The sequence below is a fragment of the Carassius gibelio genome, chromosome A25, assembly GCF_023724105.1.
Source record: "Carassius gibelio isolate Cgi1373 ecotype wild population from Czech Republic chromosome A25, carGib1.2-hapl.c, whole genome shotgun sequence".
Classification (NCBI taxonomy): Eukaryota; Metazoa; Chordata; class Actinopteri; order Cypriniformes; family Cyprinidae; genus Carassius; species Carassius gibelio.
Genome location: NC_068395.1, coordinates 5,622,544 through 5,642,655, shown reverse-complemented (window position 1 = coordinate 5,642,655; position 20,112 = coordinate 5,622,544). Strand labels below are relative to the sequence as shown.

The 20,112-nt window shown below is 37.7% G+C and overlaps 1 protein-coding gene across 3 annotated transcripts in view; it reads left to right on the top strand.

Moving 5' to 3' along the window:
- LOC127947250 (NT-3 growth factor receptor-like) overlaps positions 1-20,112 on the top strand; it is a 248,372-nt gene that overhangs the window by 111,221 nt on the left and 117,039 nt on the right. For all 3 annotated transcript variants that reach the window (XM_052544244.1, XM_052544243.1, XM_052544242.1), the window contains one exon: positions 17,385-17,453. In XM_052544244.1, the coding sequence (XP_052400204.1) occupies positions 17,385-17,453 (69 nt within the window). The remainder of the gene's footprint in view (positions 1-17,384; positions 17,454-20,112) is intronic.

Genomic DNA, 20,112 nt, shown 5'->3' with positions numbered 1-20,112 from the left:
CTCTACAGAGTAGAGTCAAGTAGGCCAGTCAGGTTCAGTATCCGAATCCCTGCTGGTTTACTGCTCTCAGGAAAATTATGTTTAGCTCCTGCCGTGGTATGAATATAATAGCTCATTATGCTTCCGCATTCCCAGAAGGCCACTGCAGCCCAACTCGCTGCCAAACCTTGGAAAGCCCAGGCTCCTCTGTGCCCAGTATTTTGATGATGGACCAAGTTTGCCAGGTGCACCTCTAATGCGTCGTGCACTTGCCTGTGCTATAATTAAATCTGTACTGCTAATGATCTAATTAAAACCCACAGGAAGTTGAAGAGAGGACTACAGCACTTTCATTAAGCAATGGCACGAAAGACTGGACAACTTTGGCATCCGAGTCCACCGTCCTCACTTGTCTCTCATGAGTTGGACAAACCCTGTTACAGAACGTTCCCTCAGTCTGGGTACGTCAACGGGCTCAAAAGAACCCGGTGGAGAAAAGTCAGTTGTTCGTTCTCTCAGTTTTTATGGCTTTCTCCCGCTCCGCTTTGCTCTTCTAATCCATTTTCACACAGACAAAAAGCATGCAGAATCTGCTGTGGTTAAGGAGGCTTATCTTACAAAACATGTTTGGGTTGAAAAAAAGAAAAAAGTGGGGAAAAAAGGGTGGGGAAAAATGGAGTTTTAGGTCAGGGCTGTGTGCTCTTGTGCTTGGCGTGCAGAAAACGTCCCTTTGGGTTCTGTCAGAAGCTGCCAGGCTGTACAAGCTTGGAAGAAGCCTTCGTCTCAGTTCATTAGAACACACTGTATGGAGAAGATATCTAATTTATAACTGACATTTTTTCAATTTCTTTTTTATTTTATGCATTTTTAATTGATAAAATTCTCTCTCTCTCTCTCTCTCTCTCTCTCTCTCTTTTTCTCACTCTCTTAATTATTTATATTTATTTTTGAAAAATGCTAAACAAATTATTTTATACGATTAAACATATTCCTTTTCAAATGGATATAACTTACATAGTATATATATATATATATATATATATATATATATATATATATATATATATATTTCACATCTTTATTCATAAGTTAATGCTAATTTGTTATTTTAGTGATGGGGTCCCTTGCAAACAGATCATCATATTTCATAAATCCTCTATGTGGTTACTATGCAACACGTTCCCCTGACTAAATCCAGATTCACCTCTGCTTGAGGAAGAGGTAGCCAAGTCTGCCAGTTCCCTGGTCCCGTCAGTAGTGGAGGTGTGCTACAAATGGATTTCCCCGATGTTGTTTCTGGCTCTGCGCCTTCGAGCAGGCACACGTTCCAGTTTCAAGGTGCCATCTGTGCCTACGGCTCAGGGTGTCTCAGCTCGGAAACAGTTCAAGGTGGCCCCTTCCTCCTACAGTGCTCACCCCCAGCAAGACGACACGCCTGCTTTCTTCTCTCCGTCCTGTTGCTACAGTTGTAATCGTACAGCATCTACAAACAGCCAAGAGAGCCAGTTGGCAACATCTTACTGCATCATGTCATCAGAGGTACTACGGCCATTAACATTCTTCTCATTTAGTGGGAGGTGGGGGATCAGAACATCACAGTCTAACTGGGAGCACCAATGAATACAGAGAGCTGTTAATGAAAGACATTTGCATCTTGACTGAGCATTCATCGCTCAGCAGGAGATGTTGTGATACCTAAACGCTTTCCATGGTGTCTGTAAACCAGCCCACCTATTTAATGACCTTAATCAGCTGTGAACCGAACAGCTTTGAAAATGCTGCTTTTAATAGAGTGGGCGGACCGTAGGCCAGTAAATGGCTGCTTGCGCAAGTAGACGTTTTCTTATGACACATCGTTTATCAAATTCCTATGATTAATGTATCTTGCTGTGAAATAATAAGTGATAAAAGTGTAAATGTGGGTTTGTGTGACGAGGTTCATTGGAGGTAGAGGACGGAAAGTATTTTCTTGAAGTGGCAGAGAGGAAAAAAGTTATATAAATAAAACAAACTAATATGTGTAATCCAATAGATTACATGACTAACTATACTTTTCAATATGTAATTTGGAATAGACTACAATTTGTAAGTAACCTACCCAGCACTGATTGCCAGTGTTTGGAATAACGGCGTTTAAAAGAACGGCGTTAGGTAAAGAAGTTACTTTTTCAGTAACGGGGTAATCTAACTAATTACTTTTCCCGTCGTTACAACGCCGTTACCATTACTGAAAGTTAAATGCGGTGCATTACTATGCATTGATTTAATAAACTATGCAATCCGAATGCACCCCTGGCTCACACACCCCTGGCTTTTTTTTTTTTTTTTTTTTTACAGTAACGCAAATAGTTACTTTCCCTGGTAACGAGTTACTTTTATTATAGAGTAATTCAGTTACTAACTCAGTTACTTTTTGGAACAAGTAGTGAGCAACTATAACTAATTACTTTTTTAAAGTAATGTTCCCAACAGTGCTGATTACATATAAAAGTATAAAAATAATAAAACTCAACAATGTAAGGGACAACAGTACATGAGAGACTTCCTTTTAAGAACAGACTCTTAGACAAAAAGCTTCACGTTGTTAAAGTCGTAGCCTTATGGTTAGATAGTTTGATTCCTAACCCTAAGGTTGTGGGTTCTAGGCTCAGGCTGGCAATACCATGACTTAGGTGCCCTTGAGCAACTGCTCCCTGGGTGCTGCAGCATAAATGGTTGCCCTCTGTGTGCATGTGCACTTTGGATGGGTTAAATGCAGTGCATGAATTCTCAGTATGGGTCACCATACTTGGTTGTATGTCATGTCACTTTCACAAACTCCTCATTGTGTTTAATGCTGGCAAAAGAAAGAGTCCCACACCTGGGTACCAGATGTGAAAGCTGCGGGCATGACCATCTTGCATAGTTCCTTTACTGTCAGCCGCTGTTTCATCACTGAGAATGCTTGGTCCCGGCCCAAATTACGTGTGGTGTGGGCTTTGCCATCCTGACACATCATGCTGAGGGCTCATGTTACATGCAGTCAATCAAGGGTGTGAGGATAAAGGAGGTCATGGAAGTTACAGTGACACCTCCAGTCGGAGTTGTTTTTTTGCACTGGTTCGAGCCACCTGCCTGGATGACATATGCCACACAAAACCCAGTCTTACAGGAACACATGTGAATAGATCCTCAGGCCATACTTTTGACCTTCCCGATGCAGCTTAATGAATAATTCCACCTTCAAATAGGCAGAACATGAGGAGAAATCATTGCATGTCACCCAAGCCACCTGTACAATAGAGTTCAACTGTAATGTGAAACGGTAATTTTTATACTCCAACTGTGCACCATCAATGAATGAATGAGAATAGAGAATATGAGAATAAAATACTAGCATTCTGTATAATACATACTATATACTGCACATAGATGGATGGATGGTTGTTATTTTTGCTGGGTCGTTGGTTGGTAGGTTAGTGTTTTTTGGCGGTTGGTGGGTTGGCTTGTTTTTTGGGGGTCAGTGTTTGGTTGGTTGGTGTTGTTTCCTGGGTTGGTGGTTGATTGGTTGTTCTGGGTGGATGTTTTTTTGGCTTGTTGTTTGTCCTGGGTGGTTGATTTGGTAGATTGGTTGGCCTGGGTGGTTGCTAGACAGTTATTAGGGTGTCCTGGTGGGTTTAATAGAGTGTTGCAAGGTGGTTGCAAAAAAGCTGTGTTGGTGTTTTGGGTGGTTGCTGGGGCATTTGTATAGTATTTCTAGTTGGTTGCTATGGTGGTGAAAGATAGAGATAAATAGATGGATAGACAGAGCTAGCCAAGATATTTTATGTATAGGTAAGATAAGCAATGGATGGAATTGTTCTGGGTGGTTCTGAGTGTCGATAGGCACTTTTAAGGGTTTTTGGGTAGTTACTAAGTTGTTTTTGATGGTTGCTTTGCTGTTATTACAGTATGGTGTTCTGGCTGGTGGAAAGGGTGTTGTTAAGAAGTTGATAAATGTTTGCTAAACATTTATTAGGTTGTCCTGGACGATTAATAGAGTGTTGCTAGGGCATTGCTTGGTGGTTGAACAGCAGCTGTGTGTTCTGCTGGTTGCTAGGATATTTTTATAGCATTTGTTGTTGGTTGCTATGGTGGACAGAGATAGGTAGATAAATGAATAAATGAGATGTAAAAATAATTGCTGCAATTAGTTATCACAATTTAAAATTATAATAAGTAATAATTAGAATAAGATCTGGTGGTTGCTAGGCAGTTACTAGGGTGTTATGGAGTACTGGTACTGACCCGTCATTGTTTTTACTGGACTAGTATGTTTTCATCTAACCTACCCCATTCACAACTCCCTCTGTTGCAATGCATCATCTAAATCATCAGCTAAATGAGGAAACACTTATAAACTATTAAACTATTTATTGCAGCGTGTGTAGTGCCCTTTTGGCAGGCGGAGACAGGAGAAGCTGGAACACAGAGAGTTATAATCTGGCAATATTGTGCATGAAATAGCACTCTTATGGACTGTTCTTACTCTGAATAATGCAGCTTGTTTAAGTAATTACCAACGATTGTGTAGCACTAGAATGGAACACAGCCTGTAAGTGGGGCCCTGTTGTGCCTTCTGTGGATTGGATCATTCAGTCAAGATTATACCACTTACATCAGCCAATGCACACAGTCTACGGCAGTCTGTAAGTGCCCGGGTATTAGATTTTTCTGCTTTTGTTCCCTTTCCTCGAAAATAGGATGTTGAGAAAGATCAAAAGACAGACAGTCAGGAGGTCAGATAGACACTGAAAGTGTTTTAGAGTAATCAATCAGCCCGCATTTGCATCACTTAGACTTTAAAGCTCTCCTTTTAAGCAATAGCCTTGATTTTAGAGCGAACATACTCACTTTTTTCTCCCTGTTTCTGACATTTGCAAGCTTGGTTAGGGATCCATTTCAGTTCTTTTATGACTTCCTTGACCATCAATGATTGAAAGTTCAGCTAAGGCCTGGTGAGAATGTACTAGAGCTCTGATTGGACGGCCAAGTACTGTAAGTGCTGCCAATCTCTTGGACAGGTATATGACATCTTTTATATATATTTTTATTCTACTAATATCGTGGCCACTCACCTCAAAAAGGTGTTAGGGTCCTGTGTAATGGTCTGTATCTAAATAACAACTCCATATATCAATTTTTTCATTATTATTTCATCCGTCACTTTGTCCTTTTTGTCTTTGCTTTCGTTGTCCCTTTTTTTCCGTAATATCTTCTCAAAGTGCACCGCTTTCACCATTACCTTGAGAAATGGCCTCTGCTTCAGTCAACTCATTATTTTTCGGACTTCAGCAACTCATGCTGTGATCCTCACATCTGTCTGATTATAATTCCACGAGGTCTGCTGGTCACAATAAATGAGCTCATTTATTCAGCGCCAACTGGTCTCCAGGTAACATCCGGTGTTTATTTTTTCTTTTAAAGGAATAGTTCACAGAAATGAGCATTCTGTCATCATTTACTCGCCCTATTGGTGATTATTCTAAACCTGTATGACTGAAAAATATATTTTTTTCAGCGAATTTGTTTTAGGAGGTATTTATGATGTGGTTGTCCATACAGTGAAAGTTAGCAGTGTTATTTTGGACACCATTCAAAAAGCAAAAATGTAGTACAAGGTGAGGCATTTGCTGTTTAAGTGAATGAGGCCAGTTTTTGGAGGATTTCAAAGCAGAAATGTGAAGCTTATTTTCATATAAGCACATACATTATATGTTCTATTATTATTATTATCGTATTTTAACATGCATTTGCATGTATGCATATTTGGCCCTTTTTCCATTTTAAATGTCAATCGTTACCCAGATTTTTTATTTCTTTTTTTGCAAGAAAAGGATGGTCAAGGCCAATTTTTCTGGTAATCAGCATTATGCTACTATTTTGGAGCTTAACATAGACTACTCCTTTAATGTTTCGGTCCCGATGGCTATGTAAACAGGAAGTAGCAATTAATAGCTAATTATACTTGCGTTGGCCTGCATACATGACCTGTTTTGCACTGTACAAATTATACCACAATTATGTACTAAATTAGGATGCGTTAAATGACTCTGAGTTTGCATTTACATCTGCATGTCTTTGACCGTGCTATGCTAATGTTAGCCTTCGCATCATTACTCACAATACTGACTGACAGGGCACATGTGTAACCTTTCCCAGAAACACTGTATTTATCAGGAAATGGCCCGAGGTGGAACCACTCCTATGATTTGCATCCTTGTTTATTAAGGGCTGCAATTTGAGTGCGTACATGGTTAGGCATGGCTGCCCTCGCTGCCCGTGTTTGTCTCAAGCCTGTCAGTCACCTCAGGAGTGTGAAGCCACCATGTTGTTCCCCGCAACTGACTCATAGCCCTTCTCTGTCATCTCATTAAGTTCTAATTAAATGCGTCTCATCTCCTGCCAACGTGATTGTGGTGGCTCGTGCCATGGAAACAGGGATTCAAAAAATACATTAGCTTTGTACGAGAAAGAAGCATGTTTGTTTACTTTGTTCGCTCGGATGGCAATCTTTAATTGGTGCCCTGTTGATTGTGGGCATTCAGTCTCAAACCTCACCTGCAGTTTAGTATCTCACAAATTCTCGAATGCTTCATCAATCTTTTCATCTGATACCACCAGAAGGAGCCAATAACATCAAGTGCCCTCCTGAGAGAAACTTGGATTGGGCCTCTTCGTCCTACAATACCTCCTAGCTCTGCTAGCAAAGATAGCATGGCACCGGAGGCAGGAGGAAGCAAAGGAGAAGACCTATTTTACTGGCTTCCAGCCCAAAACAGCTGTGATAGTGGATGGCTCCATCAGTCTTGCATTGGACACACTGGAAGAGTGTTTTTCCCCAGACCCAAATGTCCATTGTCTAGGGCATTGCCAGGCCAGACAGCTCATTGTTTTGAGAGATATGAGCAAGTGGGAGCCAGGCTGTATGTGACTGTGCTTCACTTAAGCTGATGAAGCTCAAAAGCCCATTGCACTACCAAAACAAATGTGCAGAAGCACAAAGGGTTTTTTTTTTTTTTTTTTTTTTTTTTTTTTTTGCATAGGGAGGAGAAAAATAGCGAATGGGCATTGCGCTGAAGCCCAAATTGGGCATGTATGCAAGATCCTGTGATCCAACGTGACTAAAATGTAAAAATGTTTGATTCAACAGTATTTTTTTTTTAATGCATATTATTGATCTTATTATGAATGTTCATCTTATTTCTAGAGATGTATGCTGGACTTCTTCAGGTATGTAGTCTGCTTAAACCTTGTCCCATTCTTACAATTACCTGAAAACTTGAATTGAGATATACCTCCATCAAAAAAAAAAAAAAAAAAAAAAATATCTTGCTGACATTTCATTTACCTCATATGTACCTCACAATACGGTCTGTCACTTCTTCCATTACTTTGAGATTTTAATATATATATATATTAAAATCTCAAATATATATATAGTCAGCTTTTTAGGAATACATTCATAAACTGTTGATGGCTGTAGCTAAGTTTGGACACCCACATTCTTACAAATTTTTCACATTTTAGAATATTAGTCTTATTACAGTCATTAAGTATGTTTATGGTAATGACCGAAATTGAATATAGACCAGTCATGCAATCAATCAAATGTAGTCACTATTTATTCCTCAACAAAACCTATTGCCAGTGTTGGGCAAGCAACTTGGAAAATTTGTTGAGCTAAGCTAGCAGTTACTCTACATTAAATGAAGCTTCACTACACTGAAGCTAGTGCTGGTGTTGTTTACACTATAATCCTCGTTTTTCCAGATCAGTGTTTTCATATAATGCTCCGAGTTGGCAACTGTTCCCAGTGGACCAACAGAGAAGGGGAAGAGAAACAGGGTGCTGCTGGCATTTTACCAGCTACTTATTGCCAATTTCTGGCTGAGTTTCTCCTTTGACACACACACACATAAATCCATATTAGCCTGTGGCTAAGCGCTAACTTATCCATGCTAACTGTTCATTATGAGAACATCCTTGTCTGTTTGTCTGTCTGTCTGTGTGTGTGATATGTCCAGCTATTCTTTCTAACCTCAGACTATAAGTTTCTGTTGGGTCATGTCTAGTATGAGCAACTGTTTTCTTTTTTATTCGATTCCTGTAGCACCAATTATCACCTAATTATTAATTTCAGATGTTGAAAACACCATTGTAAACCATAACCTTCTGTTTCACAGATCTGAGCAGTGACAACACTAATTGATGCCCTGTGCCCATGAACCAAAGGAGCATTCGCAATCTCACACTCCTTTCTCTAGAAACACATTATTAAAAGTGGATTATTCCCGAAAAGTCATAAATCTTTCACTGTGAAGTGCGAAACTGAGACAAGTGCCAGTCAGAGATCATTAAAGAGACAATTAGCGCACCCACCTGGGGCTTACCGCTCGGCACGCCCCAGAATAACATATCCTTTTCTGTTTTTGTTCTTTTATTTGTGACTGTGACAGCTAGGCATAGTATCAAAGGCTGTCTCCAGGGGGAGCTAATACATATTTGGACTGATTTATTGCTCCCTGCTGAGTAGAGAAGAAGATTTGTCTTTGGTGTCCTAGTGTCTACTGTCCTTTTTCCGCAGTCCTTGAAGGCCACAGGAAGGACAGAGGTGTCAAAGGCACTTTCGGGCCACTGCGGCATTGTGGGTAGGGATTTGCGACGTATCATAACTGTGAATGCAGTGGTAGTGACCTAAGGTTTCATGCGTTTCATGAGAATAGCCCACATGATGTGGGTTTTACAGTATATAAAACCTAGTTTTATTGTAGTGTACTGTATGACTAACCTGATTGACAGCTTATTTGGCTTCGATATGAACTGGTACTGTATCTGCTTAACTGCATTTGTGGAAAGAGATGCAAGGCAATTTAACGCCACAGTTAACAAAGTGTGAATATTTTAAATACCTTGTTGTAACCATGTTTAATGTGCACTGTCAACTACAAATGAGCCAGTAATAGTTTGATTTCCCAAAAAAAGTTTAAACAAGGTGTTGCTCACAAACATGTCTGTTTGAACATACTGACTAGCCCCTAGCACAGCATAGCAACACTGGCTCAACCATAGGAACCAATGGAATGAGTTTGGGACGGGGCTACCAGTTTGATTGGCCAATAGCAGACAGGAGTCTGGAAAATGTACAGGGGTCAGGTTCAGAAAAAACAATGTTTGCTAATCATTGTGGTGCTAATATTGGTACAGATATTACCAATTACAATACAAATACCCAATACCCTAAATTTAAGTCCCTAAAATGTGATTCGCTAAGCATATACTGTACCACTATTTAACCATATGTGGGCTATTTATTTATTTAACATTTAATTTAGTTTTATTGCTGAGCTTTAAGGCTGGGTGAAATAGCATTTAAAGCAGGCTTACAGTATCTGGGACAGGGCAACAAACCATGAATAACTGACAGCTGTAGAAAGCAGACAAGCATGGAGGATGAGGCAGCTGTAGAAACGAGTCTGAACAAAGCAAACGGAGCGATACATTGCTGACAGAGGGGATTTGAATATCCACGTGGGTAGGAGGGCCAGATTTGCCTTGGAGAAGAAGATGACCTTGAAGATGCATTTGATTAATGTTTATTGGTCTAATAGTCACAAAGAAGCCAGTGAAATATTCATACAGACTAATTTATTTTTGATGGGACTGTGTGGTGTAGGTGGGGGTTTGTTTGCAGCTCTTTTTCAAGCAACTCTGTTGTATATGAAGCCGAATGCTGGTTATCCTTCAAAACTGTGCACAAAATATGAGTTTACAAGACAATAGGGCTAGAAGATCTGCCTTATATGGTCTTCAAGGTTTATTTGAGGCTGTGAAAGGCATCACAGTCTCCCAAGAACTCCACAGCGGCAATTACTGTCTCACAGGTGTCTGATATAAAAGATGTTTTCTCATCAGGACTGCCAAGCCTGTTCTGGTGCCTGTCTAGCATCCGCGGCGTCCCGCAGATAACACTCTCCTCCTGAGAGAGTGACAACTGTTGTCTGTTGTTTACAGGTAGAAAAGCCTTTCCCATGGTCTGCTGGCTGGCTGAGGGAAGCTCAGGGCCTGCCCCTGGCCCTCGGTTACCCCTTCATGCATAGTTACCTTACCCGCGACTGCAGGCTATGTGTCTAATTGCCGTTTTATGGCCGTTTAGCCCTTGCCTTCCCTGTGACTCCTTTGGCGTGTATTATTGATGAGGTGCTGCCATCCCACAGCAGCTCACCAAATGCTTTCGGGCATTGAAAGTGCTGCTGTCATTTCATCATGAGGCTTATATGTCAGTGCATGTGTATTGGCCAAATCCATGCAGTGGCCGTTCACAGACATGCAGATGTCATGAATATCGTGACTAATTAGACACAGCTGTGCCATGGCAATATGCTTGCAGAAAACTATGTAAAATATTTTGTCTGGTCCCTTTTCCAGCTTCACAAAGATGCTCTCATTTAATTGAGGTGTTAATCATAGATTCAGAATTTAATTACTGAGGTTTGAGCAATGGGACATATATTCTTTCAGATTGTCTCTATTTTGATATAGGACTTATAAGAAATATGAAATGAGTAATTTTATGAAGTATATTTACAATGTTTTAGCTGTTATTGAGCATTAGCATCCCTAAAGAAAGAAACTTTTAGCTGTTTATTGTTAAGTAATACAAATTTAGCCTAAATTAACAAATTGAGGCATGCTAGTTTGGGACTTTTGATATCTTTTTCCTAGATTACCTTGGGTAACAGGGTTGAAGTCAGAGCATGAATATATTTCTAAGTAGCTAGGTGGTAACATTGCTAGTTTGTAGTGATTGTTTTTCACTGGTGAATCTTATCTTGTTATTTTTAACCACTCAGTACTGACATAGTCAACATAGTTTATTTTGGCACATCGATTACCATTTGTTTAACCACAGTTTTACTACAAATGTCATGGTTAAACTATGGTTAGTGTAGTAAAACCATGGTTAATTAGCACATTTTTCTGAACAGCAGTTGGTAGCATAGCATCTAAGGCATTTTTGAGTGTCCAATCCAGTGTTTAGTATCTAATACATTAAATGATAGGCATAATAATAATACTTAGCTTATTAACTTGGCTCATTTTCTGTATAATAGTTGGTAGCTTAGCATCTTAGCTATTTTTTTTAGTAGCTTGCCCTAGACTGGTTACAGACACTGTCCACTTAACATAGGAATTGATTTGCTGCTGTCAGGGTAACCTGTTAAGTTGACTTTCTGAACGTACACTCAGAAATATATGGTCTATTTCCATCTTTAATAACAGTCTCAACCTTTGTATTTAAGTTGTGTGTCATATTGATGTGGGATTTGATTATTTATTTCTTTATTGCCCCTTCTCCAAATCCAATTTTAGCTGACATTTCTTCTGACTGTAACGAAGTATGACCTTTGAAAAGGACACTTCCTGAATGTGGACGGAATTTGGACAGCTTCGCTATGCCGCAGACGAGTGAAGCTCAGTTCCGCTTTCATGTGTTTGCAGTGCTTCATGGAAAGGCCTTCATGTTGTGTGCTTCAGTTGCTTTTGTCGTCATTGCCTTCACAGAGGTTGACTGTCACACACCCGAGAACAGCAGAAATGAGTGCACGGAAGCGTGTTCTTGGCAAGTACAATGTCTGGTTAAGAGCTATTGAAGCTTTCAGAGGGACTTAATAATTTTTCTCTCTCTATGCTAATGCGGGTGAATGATCTGTCTCAATAAGGCCCTTAACCTTCCTTCCCACATCCCACATGTGCCTGACTCCAAATAGATGACATGGCAATGACATAATTCGTATGCAAGGGCACATGTCGAGACCTCCTCCACCTTTACACATGCGGCAAGTACACGTAGTAGGTATGTAAAAATGTACAGGTACAGCTGTTATCCTGCTAACAGGAAACGTTTAAAGATGCTCCGGCTCTCATTCGCCAATCACCCAAGACTCGCTCCTCTTTGAAAGTCATTACCGTAATTGATAGTCTGCGACGTTCTGAAAGGGTTTATTTGGGAGCTAAACTCCCTCAAGGGAGTAAGACGATTCACACACATCTTTGTTTATTGTGCTCTATTTTCAAACTAACGGCGTGTATGATTATTTTCCTTTTTTTGGGGAAATCTACTGCCGTATTCTCATTGAATTACAATTTATGAGAATAAAAACATGAACACAGAGGTGAATATTTCTGCTTATGAATAAATGGGATTCTCAATGAACTGCCTACAAAATAGAGCCTGAACCGAATCTATTATTTCTTTATTATTTATTTCTTTTGTTAGTCAGTTAAAGTCTGTGCTAAACCTTCAGAAATACATATTACACATAATTTTTAGTCAGTGTTCTTTTTGCTGTTCTTTTTTTATTTATATATTAACAACAACCCAGTTACAGAAATACTGTACTGTTTAAAATCCTGATTTATGTGATTATTATAATTTTTTTTAAAGCATTTTCCTTTCATTGTAATAAATTACTTTGACTTTATTATTAGAAATGATTTTTTAGGTTAAAATAAATTATTATTATTACTTAGCTTTTTCAGGCAAACCAAATGTCGGATTGTAGACTTTAATGTAATGAAATCTCTTATAAATTAAAAATAATAAATTAAGACTAGTATTATAATAATACTTTCATAATACAGTAACTTTGGTAACAGGGTTGAGGTTGCAGGTAACAGTACCATTTGAAAATTACATGAGATTTTTAGTTGGCTTTCTGCCAGGCTTTTGAAATATTAATTGAAATATTAATTTAATTAATTGAAGTATTTACCAATTTGGCAACACAGACCAAAATCGTAGTTTTTGCGCTCACGCACGCGCACAAACACACACACACACAGAGCCGTTGTTAACTGAGAAGATGCGCAAATCAATTTCATTTTCAGCGTTTTTTGGCACATCTTCTCAGTTAACAACGGCTCTGTGTATTAACAGCTGCTCTATGTGAAATCACGCACCTGATGGAATTAACCGCTGATTAGAGAACCGGCTTTACTGACGAGATGCGCATAACGATCGGCCGATCGTGATCGGAGCACCCCTACCCCAGACCCCTTCCTTTAAAGCACTCTGTCCAGATGAACTTTTTGTGTCTATTGTGTGCTAAGAATAAAAAACTCCCCACCAAAATGCGGAGCCCTTGTGTGTCCCTGTGGAGGCCACCTAATAATCTCATTATGAATTTAATGAGGTGATTAGAATGCTGAGGGCAAGCAGAGAAGGAATGGGCACGTTTGTAAGAAACTTCCGTTTGAGGAATCGCAGGTTATTTTGTTTGTCAATTTGTACATTTTTGTCTGTCTTTTTCCCACTTGCCACCTTCTCTCATCTACGGTGTGTCACAGGGTGCTCTCTGTCACTGGTTCCTGCCTCCCGTCCTGCGACACAGGAAATGGGGAAAAAGAAAAGTGTGAGGATTCACAGGCTTGTGTTGCTATGGCAATAAGTCAGAGCATCAAGCATGTTTTTATTTTATTCATTTATTTATTTTTTGCTGTTGGAGATTCCTTGTGTGCCACACTAGGGGCCAGCGAAGCAAATTCAAATTAGGCACATAAGCATGTTGAAGCGACTTTGTCTTCAAAATATCCAACAAGTGGATGTTTTCATTTTACTCGGCTCCTTTCAAGAACTCTCCAGGAAGTGCACCTTGTTTACAGTGGCACTTGCAACTTTGTACCGTGATATGCCAAAAGGGCCATTTAAGCTCTCTTTTATCCTATTATGACTTTATTAGCAACCAAAATACAGCATGCATTCTGGTGTTGTTAAACAAGGTTCACTGTAAAAAAATATTTTTTGAACTTGTAAATAAAGATAGCATCAGTTAAGTAAATTTTACAAACAAATACTATTTTGTCTTTTTACTTCAAAATATCATGTTTAATTCAATAAGCTACTTGAGGTTTCATTTTTATTTATTTTACTTAAATACATGAGTAAATTCAAATGGAACTGCCTAGGTAGAAATGGAAGTTTAAACTCATAAGTATATTTTACTTGGAACCGTTTGTTATGTTTACAAGGATTCTTTAAGTAAATATCGAAGTTATGATCCCATATATCCCATCAAGCAATGGGGCATGAATAATTAAAAATGTACAGTGTTTTATGGTTGTTTTTGTTGTTAGTTGTTTATTTTAGTTGTTAGTTGTTGTTTGTTTTAGTAACATACTGTTTTGTGACACCTGGAGTTTATTTTCTACTCAAAATGACCCATTGATACTCAAACACTATTCACTGATTGTTACCGTCATTGTGTGTGGTGTACCAAGTTTTGAGGTCTCTGTGTTCAGTTGGCTATTCATTTTATTGAGTGGGCATATTATCTTAAAATGATAACAGCCTGACTACATGCTTACTTGCATGTTTGCAAGTGAACCAAATGCTTAATAGCACAGTGATTTACCAGTTTAAAGTTGTTAAAGTAAATTGCATAAACTCGCAGATTTTAGTAAATTCAATGGTTGAGTTTTACTTAAAATATATGAGTGCAAAATTTGCAAAATAAATACATTTGTACGCTTTTTTTCAGTAATAAGCATTAGGCTACACAATGTAAAATTTACAAACAAAGAGTCAACAAAATTAACTGGGAATTTCCAAGTAAACTTAACTTAAAAATGTCTAATTAAACCTACTAATAATTATGTGTAGGCTTTTACTTAGCAAATGTTTGTAAATTTACTAGAATTTTCTGAGTGAAAAAACTTAGCAAGCTTTTTTCAAGTAAATCCTACTCCACATTTTTTACAGTGTTGAAATATCTGTTCAGGCATACTATGCTACCTGCATAAAATTAATTGTAATATTTTGAACTATTATTACAATTTGAAATTTTTGTCTCTTTGTTTAGATTTTTGTATATTTTTTATTTAAATTATTACTTTGCCATTACTGTAACAAATTAAATGTTAATTTATCTTAACATTTAGTTTATTACAGTAATGACAAAGTAATAATTTAAAGGTGGGGTGAAATGCTCATTTTCACTCAATATCCTGTTAATCTTGAGTACCTATAGAGTAATACTGCATCCTTCATATCTCCAAAAAGTCTTTAGTTTTATTATATTTATAAGAGAAAAATAGTCTGTTTTTTCAGAAAAACAAGAGCCACTGGAGGCGTGAGGTGTGGGCGGAGCTAAAGAATCACGAGCGCGAGTAGGCTTTTGCGTTGAGAGCGTTTGGAAGCTGTGACATTACTGTGAGGAAAAAAACATCATCATCCAAAACAAACCATGGCTAACAGTCAGATTCAGCATATATTTATGATCCAGAATCAGATCCAGAGGCTGAAACTGAACGAGAGCAGCAGCAGCAACGACTCACTCCGAGCGGGAATCGAACCCGGGTCTCCGGCATGAGAGGCGGACGCACTAACAAGGAGGCAGAGACATTTGAAGCAGTTTTACTCACCGCCTGCGGTTCCAACACACGATTGTGACCCTTTTTCGTTGGGATTGCATTATCCTTAAGAAATAAACGATATGCAAATCCGGCGTCAAACTGGGCCTTGTTTGTAAAACAAGCATCTTCGAAATGCAGGGAACAAACAAAAACACTTGCACAACTCCGTTGATGCTCTGTAAAAATAAACTCCGTCCACTGGTCCCTTAATGTTTTTTTTTTTTTTTTGGTAATCTGTGCAGGGTTGTCTTGCCCTGGCAACCAAAAACACACTTCTTTTGTGACATTTCGCGACGCTCTCGCTCTGATCAGTGAACGTCTGTTGTGCTCTCAGTGCTCTGCTATACGGGAGCGCGCGCTCTTCCAGCAGACGTGCCCTTAGGACCCATATAAGGAAATTCCACTCCATCTAACGTCACACAGAGCCATACTCGAAAAAAACTTTCCGAAACTTGTGACAAACCGGATGGTTCAAACGTACAACTTAATTTTTGAAACTTTGTCCATGTTTAGCATGGGAATCCAACTCTTTAACATTGTAAAAAACTCAGTATGCATGAAATAGCATTTCACCCCCCCTTTAAATAAAGTTATTAAATAAGTTGTGAAAACTGCTTAATATTTTAGAATTATAGAAAGTTTTAAAAAACATTATTAATATGAAATTGGGGTTGCACTTTATTTTACAGTACGTGTACTTACATGTACTTATAGTGCACTTACAGTGTATTTATCTAAGAATGTTCTGTTAATACAAGGTAACTACATGGAGTAGGGTTAGATTTAGGGTTTGTACCTAGTTATTACATAGTTATTGTAATTACTATAATAAGTATATAGTATGTACATGAGGAACAGAACTGTAAAATATAGTGCTACCAAAATTAGTTTTTTTTTTTAATCTATCTTTTGTAACAATGCAAAAGTCTTTACTGTTGCTTTTGATCATTGTAGTGCATCCTTGCATAAAAACACCAGGAGAGTGCATGAAATAGGCACATAAAAAAAAAGATTAATTTTGATTTCAAGTTGACGTGTGATATTTTAGCTTGATTAACTCAGGTTGTACAGATCTGCATTAAGGCTGACAGGGCTCGACTTCCATTGTTCTACAGTAGTTCTAGTTATTTGTAATGATCTTTTGTTTTGCTGTCAGTAGTTAATGAAATAAAATGCAGGTGAAGGAATGGGTCAGGGACGGCCAGCCAGCAGGCTTTGGTCCCCCGGGCGGCAATGGGGCGAAAGGATGCATCTGGGTTCATTGATTATCTGTCCGCTGCTCCTGATAGGATCTGAGCGGGTCAGTGTTGGGGTATTAAGTGATCTGAAGTAGTCAATAAATATTGATAATGAAGGCATGTTAGTGAGGCTCCAGGGTTGTTGTTTCAGCCCCAGTAGAGGCATTGTTTGCTGCCGTCCCATAAGGCAAAACTGTATGTATTTGTGCTTTTAAGTATGCAAGAGAAAATATGTTTACTTTTGGTTTTACTCCAAAAGTCCTCCTTACAAAGAGCTTCAGAGAAAACCTGAACAGCTTTAAACATGTATATACAGCTTTCATTTCTGTACCATCCCATTGTATTGGTTACTGGACTTGACACAGACATCATTTAGAGACCCTCACTTCTATTTTAAAGTAATGCTTCCATTTCGACCACCCACATCTAAAAGCTATGTTCTGAAAACACGCTTCTCTGCTTCACAGTCATTTAGCATTGTATTGAGTTTAGTGGCTTTTAAGGCTCCAGGCCTCCTTTTCCTCGATTTAATTTGTTGTCTTGAAAATGACCAAGTCTCTGTTTATTGGATTGGTGAGGCTGCAAGGTACCGTACTGCTACACTTATTCAGTTAAGTTTTGGGCCGTTCGCCGCACAGCCGTTGTTTGCCTCCCCTGTGTTTTCTTTATCACCTTGTCGCAAATAGTCAGTGTTAAATCATTAAACTCTCTCTCTCTCTTTTCTTTCCACTGCAGAAACTTGTCCGGGAACCCTCTGACAACTCTCTCATGGCAACTTTTTCAGAATCTCCAACTCTTCGAGCTGTAAGTTAAATGTGTTTTTTCTTTCTTTCTTTACATTCTCAAGCCTCCATTGATTTTTTGCCTGTGATTAACTGGCGGATGGAAACCCTGCAGGGTTGAACTTCATATCTTAAACCATAAGTAAATATAAGCCTCGGTTGTGATGCATTGAATTATCTTTTATCAGTCTATAAATATTTTAAGCCAATCTTGATCAATATATTACCCCACTTTTACCCTGCATCATACCAGAATTCATATTCATTGAATGTCAAAGTGTGAGAAAGACCTGATGATTTCAAAATACCACGTAAATCTTTGCACTGTTAGGTTTTTATTGTGAGGTTAATTGCTAATCGTTAGCTTTTTAACATTGTGTGCTGGCATCAAGGTTTCATTGTCTCATTGGAGCTATTTAGACTTCAGTGTGATTGCGATCCGATTGGGAAAGCACAACACATTTCCATGCAATTTTTTTATCCATCTCAAATGTGTCTTAAAGGGCAGTTACATTTGGTCTTTTTCTTATTAAATAGTGAAAACATGCATCTCTGCTGCGTTCATGTCTTTTGACAATTAATTAATTTGTTAACTATAGGGATGTATTTAGTAACTATCAACAGGAAAGCTACTAGATTTGTACATTTTTTGGTGCACCGAATCATTCATTTGTTAACAGTATTTTTTGCCTTGTTATTGCCATGAAAATAATCCTAGATGGGGATATGGCATAAAACCAAAAAAATCAAATAAATAAATAAATACATACATTAATTCATAAATAAATACATAAATAACATGACCGAGTATACATTTCTTAATAATGTTTACTGAAACAGGGTTACTAGTTCAGTGACTCGTTATTACCTTTACATCATTCTGAAAGTTTTGGTTTAGCAGTTTTGAAAGTGTTAATGTGTTTATTTGGTGTGCAAAAAGAGTCATTTGGCAGCATTAGCCAGGCGTTGGTCTCTTTTCTTAGGATTACCACAAATCAAGTGAAGCAATTTCATAATTATGGTTCAGGTGTCATCGCAGTCCTGTCCAACATGCAAACACCAATCAGCTGAGTGCATAGGGCTTTACCCATACACGCATATGTGTCTCGGTGTGTTCGTGTGCGCCTGACTAAACGTGGTATTTTAAGCCAGGGAAGCAGGACAGCTCCTCTGAGGTGGCCCATCTTCTCTGCAGGGTTAGCACGTCCTTTGGAGATACTCCAAGGAGAGGAGTACTTTTGGATTTCCTGAGAGATATCGAACGTGGTGTCCTGAGATAAAGAAAAGTGCTAACAAAAGGAAGGATGTGAGCATGTGCTTTCTTTCTTAGTGGGTAACTTAATTTAGCTACATATACAAGACATGGCCTTCTAGTTGGCATGTTTGTCGAGTCAAGTATCTAGTGACACTAGTTAAATATGATCTTGATTAGAATTTAAATGTATGCTTAACAGCATATTATGACATTTAGCTTCTTGGTTCCTTCATATTTTGCAGGTCACAACAGAAATGACACATTTCCAAGCGTTAACAGCTGCGCTTATCATGTGATTAGAGTGAGGGTAAATTCATTTTATGTGACATAACGCAGGTCATATGGGTAATACCAGAGCCATGAAGCGATGATGATCGTGGGACACCATCTTTAAAGGGACAACACAACCATATTCCATATGTGCACTGTTGCATAATACTAGCACAAATGCCATCCGTAAGCGTCCTGATGCTTTAATTTATTTTTGTGTATATATATATATATATATATATATATATATATATATATATATATATATATATATATATATATATATATATATATATATAAAATATATATATATATATATATATATATATATATTAGTAAAATATATAGAATTATATAATATACAAAAAACAGTATATGTCTGTCTGTCTATCTATCTATAGCTTATAATAGGTTTATAACAGGTTTATCATTTTTATTATAAATTATATAAAATAATGTACATATATAATAATTTAAATATAACAGAAAAGATAACAATTTCCTACATGTTTAAAAATGTTAATACAATAATAATTTTGTAATATTCTAAAATATTCTTAAAATACATTATTACAATAAATTATATATACTATTATTAAAATAATGTAATATTTTATATAAATATAAATGTATTCTCTACTGTTTATATTTGAAATTATATGATATCTAATATTTGAAATATTATATAATCATTTTAATAAAATATTACAATAAATTATATATAAATAGGTGTGTGTCTGTATAAACTAGTGCAATTATTAAAATGAACTTTAATAAAACAAACATTTATTATTTAAAAAATGGCAATGGTTTATTTGTAATAATAACTTAATATCATATTAAATTTCATTTTACGTATACACATATTTAAAGGAGTTTAATTGAACAATGACGGACTTGATTGAAAGGATTTGTGGATTTGACTCTGTATATGTCTGAGAAGCTAATCCTCAACTACTGTGCTTTATTCTCTAAAGTGGCCTGTTGTTCAAGCAATGAGCATGTCTGCCTGTGTGAATGTCTGCCACTTTCAAATGTGGTTTTGGTATGTGAAGCACATTCAATGCTACTAAGCAGTCAGAACTATGTGCATAAGGCCCGTATAACTAGCATAATGGTCTAAGCACATTAGTGCTATACTTTGATATGCACTCTT